Below are 6,266 nucleotides of genomic sequence, written 5' to 3'. Positions count from 1 at the left end.
GACATCATAGTACGGAAAGAACCACCAATACCATGACTCATTGCCACTAACCGCTCAAATGTTCCAGGGTGAGGACAGCCAAAAAGGCCGATGGCTGCGAACTGGTCCTATCCTGGAGCTGATGGACGTGCTGGCTGGCACCATCTCGTCTCGCGTGTCACTGGGCCCCACCGCCACCATCTCGTTCGACCGTGTGGACCTGGTTAAGCCCGTGTTCCACGGCGACTTGGTGCGCGTAGAGGGCGAGGTTATCGGTCTCAGCAACTCGTCCATGGCTGTGCAGGTCAGCGGCTACCGCCACGATGTTCCCACTGGCACGTTCCAACACACGCACGATGCTATTATCACGATGGTGGCCATCAACCGATTTGGACGACCGAGGAAGGGTCTTCCGCAGCTCTTCGACCCCGACCGAGCCGATTACTGCCTCAAGATGAGGGAAGTGGCTAATCAACGCAAAGAATTGGCGAGACGATGGCAAAAAGAGCAGGAGGCTGTGGATAGAACCCCCTTAATTAAGAACAGCGACCTGCTGCCCGGAGAGACCAAGGACGAGTATGTCTCCGTGAGCGAGACGGAGATCGAAGTACGCAACTGGTTTTTGCCGCGCAACCTCAACATCAACGAGACGGTGTTTGGTGGTGACTTACTCACGTGGATGGTACGTTTGAAGCTTATTTGATATGATGTTTTACCGTGGTCATGCTTACACATTGATGAATCGTTGGAAATTCAGGACCGAGCCGCGTTGTACTGCGCCGAGAACTTTACGAAGTCGGAGAAAATGGTGACTATTGCCATGAACCGCGTGCTGTTCAAGCTTCCGATCTCGATCTCGGATATCGTCACGGCCCGCGCCCGTGTTGTCAATGTTCGGTGAGTTTCAATCAGATGGGAGCTGATAGTTTTGGGTTAGATTGACTTATGCACTTACTGTTTGTTGTGATCGGGTATATTAGGCGTTACCGCCTCGAGGTCGAGGTCGAGGTGTTTGTTCAATCTGTCGTAGACGGCGGTGAGCGCAAGTCTCACAGCGGGTATGTCATTCTCTTCTCGATGTATAGTCTTGAATGTCAGTCCTCACTTTCCGTTGGTGTGTTTTTCTGTTACATTAGCTACTTTACGGTGCTGAACTTGGATGAAAAGGACGCGTTCAAACCGATCGACAAGGGCCTCAAAATCGACGAAGACAACCAGCACGAGATGCGGGTGCTAATGAAGGCTCAGAAACGTCTGGAGTTTGCCGAAGAAGACAAGAACGTACACTCGCTGAAGACACTGGAACCCCGGTTGTGATTTTGAAGCACCCGCCCACCCACCAGCAGTTGGATAACTGCTACATTAGACAAGAGCGTTCATTGAACGCTTCAATGGATTGACTCATTTCATCTCTTTTCCCATCTGGCATTGCGCTGAGATCACATGAATTGTAGCCCTGAGGATAACGACAGATGGTCACCACTTCATCGGGCACAAATGACAGCGGGAAGATCACGGTCACCGAGTCGGCGACCATGGAAAGTCTGGTGATCACTTCAACGTCGCACGCTCACGTGGATAGACAGAGGGTTGGATAGTAACACGACTTCTTCCATGGTTTGAACTTATACAAACGTTAATAAAGACACTTCACTAGGCTTAGCGGCGACGGTGCCGGTTAAAACGGAGAAAGAGCACACCGATGACGAGGATCTGCAGTACGACCGAGTAGCCTGCCAGGATGATCATGTTCTGCCAGACGTTGACCTTCTCCATGCCGTAGCCTTTGAGTATATTCCACGCCTCTTTCGTGTTGACCTGGGAAAAGTGCTCGTACATGAAAGACTCGAACGAGTACGTGTGGAACGCGATGTAGTAGCCCCATCGCCAGTAAACTGGCATGTCTTCGAACGGCACCATAAACCCTTCGCAAAGCATGAACATACCGAAGAGACCGGCACCCAAGGCGATACCCATGATGTAGTGCGGTACGGCAGCTCCGAGTAAGTGCATCAGCGACTCGGCGGCGATCAGCGACAACGTCAGGTTGAGTAGGAAGGTCGGGAACGAGCGTACGTGGGCCAGGAAGACCACAATCGCCGAGGCTAGCACAGAGATAAGCAGGATACCCGGTAACGCAGCCAGCAGGTTAGACATCGTGTAACCAGTCAATGACAGCGCGTACGCCCGCATCTCTCGCTCCATGATGGCACGGTGCTCCAGTAAAGCTGGTAGAGCAGCGACGGACATGAAGACGAGGAAAGCTTGCACGTAGAAGAGCAGCGACACCATTGAGATGTCCTTGATGCCGTTGTTGGAGCTCAGATACATGGTACCCACCATGAGCGACAGCAACACGTACATGAGTACACGCAGCCAGAAGACACCGGGATGTCGCCAGTTGTTGGTCAAGTTACGCTTCACCAACACGAAGAACTGGTCCATCGGCCACGGTCGCATCGCCTTAAGAAGTTCTGGATTGGCCAGGTGATCGCGACGCGAACGATCTCTGACTACATCGGCACGGAGACGCTGCGGCTCGGCACTTTCCTTGAGTGCACGAATGAATGGCTCGAGTTTCAGGCCTTCGTGGAAATTGGTGTTAACCAGGTGGACGAAGTACTCAGCTGGGTTCGTGTACATTGGGCATACGTATCCCATCGAGAAGAAGTGGGCGATAGCAGCGTTTGTAGGACCGCCGTAGACGAGTTCACCGCCACTGAGGATGATGAGGTTCGTAAGCATGCCGTAAATGGACGAAGAAGGCTGGTGGATGGTGCACACAACGTTCTTGCCGCCCTCCTGGCACAACCGCTCGATGTATTGCATCACACCGCGAGCTGAGGACGAATCCAGGCCGGACGTCGGCTCGTCTAGGAGTAGAAGAGCGGGGTCGGAAAGGAGCTCCAGAGCGATGCCAAGACGCTTGCGCTGACCGGAGGAGATTCCCTTGTGGAAGATATCGCCAACACGGGCATTAGAGCACGATCGTAGACCCATGGCGTCGATCACGTCTTGAACACGGGCTTCACGCTGGACCGGGGGCATGTGGCCAGGCAGACTCAAACCAGCGCCAATCTGCAGCGTTTCGAGCACGGTGAATGCGCCTAGGAACGCCATGTCTTCCGACACGTAGTTCATGATAGAGTGAAAGGTGCGGAGGTCGCGTGGCTGGCCGTTCACCTCCACAAGTCCTTCCAAATGCACGCCCGAGCCTCCCGACGGCACTCGGTCCGCGAGCATATCAAGAAGTGTGGTCTTACCGGCACCGGACGGACCCAAAATGGCCGTCAACTCGCCTGGTCCTGACCGTCCCCACACGTTGTTGAGGATTTTGCGGGGTTGCTGGCGCTCGAACTGCGCCTCCAGTCCGGACGGACCCGATCCGCGTTTGCTGTTGTTACGGAGACGTCCGAGCGCCTTCTCCTTGGGCTGAATGAAGTACGAAATGTGTTGCCAACTGATGGAGCACGTCTGCAGTGCCGCGCGTTGGCGGAATCCCTCGGTCGACAACTGCGAGTCGCCGTCGAAGAGCGCGACCTTGGGCTTCACCGGCACGTTGTTGTTGCTGAACGTGTGCGGTGCCGGTCCCTTGATGGTGTCCAGGTTTTCAAATGCCGTACCGGGCGACATCATGCCGCTCTGGTTCAATTGCGTGCGACTGCGTTCGAGCTCGTTACGCGACATCGGGGCGCCGAGCACCGCCGTGGGCTCCGATCCGTCGGAGCTCATTGGGGTATGGCTCGAAGTTGAGACCTGTCGGAGCACGGGCCTGCCGTCCATTGCCTGTACGAGATTTTCGATGCAAATTCAGTCGAGTCGACAACTGAAAGTTTGTCGACAGGCACGAACTCTCTCTTCGGGCCGGCCTTTTCCGTTGTGAGAGCGCCCCTCACATCATCCCTTTGAGCAAAGCGGGGTGGTGTCCTCGGTAGAGAACAGGTTGATGCGGACGGGGCCGACAGATGCGCCGATCCCGAACACCTGGGGTGCCGTCGTGACGTTCCGTGCGTAGCCTCGACGGATTGTCAAAGTCTCACCTTGGCAAAGCGCCGGGTTCCAGTCACCGTCGTTACAGGAACCGGAGCAGATCAAACGACGGTGGCGTCGTGGGAGGGGTAGAGGCACAAGTTGAACGGTGGACCGATTGGGAACGCTTCGTGGTGGGGAGTGCACACGTGTCCGAAAGAAATCCCACTCGGCTCCGTCGACTATCCGCTCCGTTGTTGTTGCCGTGATAGGTGTTGCCCCTCACGAATACGTACACTCGGTCCTTGAAAACCAGAGACTGTAGGCGTAGCAACTAAAACTCAAGATAGGCTAGAAAATTTACGCCCAGTACGTTACGGCAATGTAGGCCAGCGTGCTGGACGTTGGGAACGATGCCTATAGCAAGGTGGCGCGTAGCATCTGCTTGCTGTCTGCTCACTACACTGTACCAAGCACCTGGAGACAAAGTCACGGTTAAGTTGGATCCGTCACAGCATCAGTTAAGTTGAACAGCGGATGTTGCTGCTGCAATCTGATGTGGTGTCATCGATCTGTGCTGTCTCCAGTGCAGAATAAAATATATTGCTACATCGACTGCTTGACTACGGCCACTGCGATTCGACTTGTTGCTGCTAGTGGATCTTATCCCAATGCCAGCCATGTCTTCTTTAGCGTGGACTATCGCAGTCCCATTACACATTCAAGTCTGACGCCCGAGAATGGTACCTTGAGGTCACGATGGTCGACACCCCGAGATTCGAGCCGGACGTCGCGGTACACTAATTCCTGTAGCTAATGGCACTCATGATAGCATGACGTCGTTGCCAACGCTTCTGCTAGCGACTCGTTTGCTAGAGTGCATTCCAGTACACACCAATCAGCATGGGGTGCTTCCGGAAGCCTGTGTACACGCAAATATTGTAAAATACTATTATCGTAGGTTATCGGCCAGCAGGTACTGCAAGCCGCGGGCACCTCGCAGGACGAATCCCAACGACAGAGATCCGCACGACCGCCGCACTGTCCAATAAGTACATACAGGTACCCAGCATCGCTTGTTTGCGTCTGGTTGATAAAGGTGACAACCCCCGTCAACCATTGCATTGTCCCCATGAGTCTAAAAGCTAAAAACTACAGTACGTGTACCAAAATGTTGTACCAATGCCAGTGTTTATAGATATCCTGAATGCATCCATGTACTGAACCCCCGCTCAAGTGATCTCGTAGTTTAAAACCGTGATCCCGGTGCTGAGGAAAAAGATCTGAGTCGCTCTGTGCGACTCATTGTCGGGAAACCGCAGGTTAGATTAGCTGGCAAATAGCCTGACCTTGAGCCAAGGTCTCAGGTTGAGATTGCCGAGGTCCACGGTGCTGTCATGACCTTTGGTCCACCTCTGCACATCCATAAGAGCTGCCTCAAGGATGGCGCTCAGTTTGTGCTTCCCGACGGGTCATCGCGACGTGTGTGCGGCCAGATTCCATCGGTACTGCTATCTCTCATCCTAAGTACAAGGTGAATGGTAGTGACCGCGGTGACATTGTGCCACTGGGCTGCATAAATAAAACATGTGCATCGGAGTCATATTTACCCTGTACTTTGGTGCCGCTGCGCTGCATGAAGAAAACATGAAGTACATTGGAGTCATACTTTCCCTTTACCGCACAGGTAATCGCGATCGCTTTTGTCAGCATCACGAGGACACAGCAAACGACTGTGGGTTAAGGACGGTGCTGTAGAACAAGGCTAGACGTTTCACTATCGTGCAAATCTTCAAAGATTCTCGACCTCAAGTCTGGCTGTCCCGGTCTCAACAAACTCAATTCGAACTGAAAATTCATCCCGAAGAATATACATGTAGTCGAGACACCGGCTCCTGTCCGGCTCGCTTGCGTTTGATTGTATCGCCCGTGGCTAAGAAACCTTGCTAGGTACGGTATATCGGCACAATGTGTGAGTACATGTCCGATTCCGATTTAGTGTGGGAACGATGCTTCATTCTTTTATGCCTTTTAGGGTAAAACGAGTCAATCTATCGTACTACCATGTTACTAACATAATGTTAGTAAGAATTATGCTACCGGAGCTAATCTACTGCAGCTAATCTACCACTGTACGCACGGCATACTCTGGTCTAACGTAAGTAGTTATCCAACTGCTGGTGAGCAGCTGCTTTACATCACAAGAGCGGCGCTTGTCTTCGTCGGCAAAATCAAGACGCTTCTGAGCCTTCATTACACTGTAGCATCCGCATTTCGCGCAGGATGTCCTCGACGATCTCGAGGCCATTGTGGAATTC

General features: G+C 53.2%; 2 protein-coding genes across 4 annotated transcripts; one reads left to right on the top strand and one right to left on the bottom strand.

Annotated features, from left to right (window-relative positions):
- On the top strand, positions 1–1,703 carry PPTG_15883 (hypothetical protein). Of its 3 annotated transcripts, XM_008913646.1 has the most exons (4): positions 1–661; positions 737–876; positions 960–1,037; positions 1,116–1,703. In XM_008913646.1, the coding sequence occupies exons 1-4, from the start codon at positions 59–61 to the stop codon at positions 1,294–1,296; spliced, it is 1,002 nt and encodes a 333-aa protein (XP_008911894.1). In that variant the 5' UTR covers positions 1–58; the 3' UTR covers positions 1,297–1,703. The 3 variants fall into 3 exon arrangements, with proteins under 3 accessions (XP_008911894.1, XP_008911893.1, XP_008911895.1); XM_008913645.1 differs by having other exon boundaries at positions 960–1,703; XM_008913647.1 differs by having other exon boundaries at positions 737–1,037.
- Positions 935–3,968, bottom strand: PPTG_15882 (hypothetical protein). Its single transcript, XM_008913644.1, has one exon. The coding sequence runs from the start codon at positions 3,760–3,762 to the stop codon at positions 1,639–1,641; it is 2,124 nt and encodes a 707-aa protein (XP_008911892.1). The 5' UTR covers positions 3,763–3,968; the 3' UTR covers positions 935–1,638.
- Positions 3,969–6,266: the final 2,298 nt, after the last annotated feature.

The sequence above is a fragment of the Phytophthora parasitica genome (genome assembly GCF_000247585.1).
Source record: "Phytophthora parasitica INRA-310 unplaced genomic scaffold supercont2.54, whole genome shotgun sequence".
In the NCBI taxonomy this organism is placed as follows: Eukaryota; Oomycota; class Peronosporomycetes; order Peronosporales; family Peronosporaceae; genus Phytophthora; species Phytophthora nicotianae.
The sequence above is the reverse complement of the archived record's forward strand: the minus strand, read 5'-3'. Positions and strand labels throughout refer to the sequence as shown.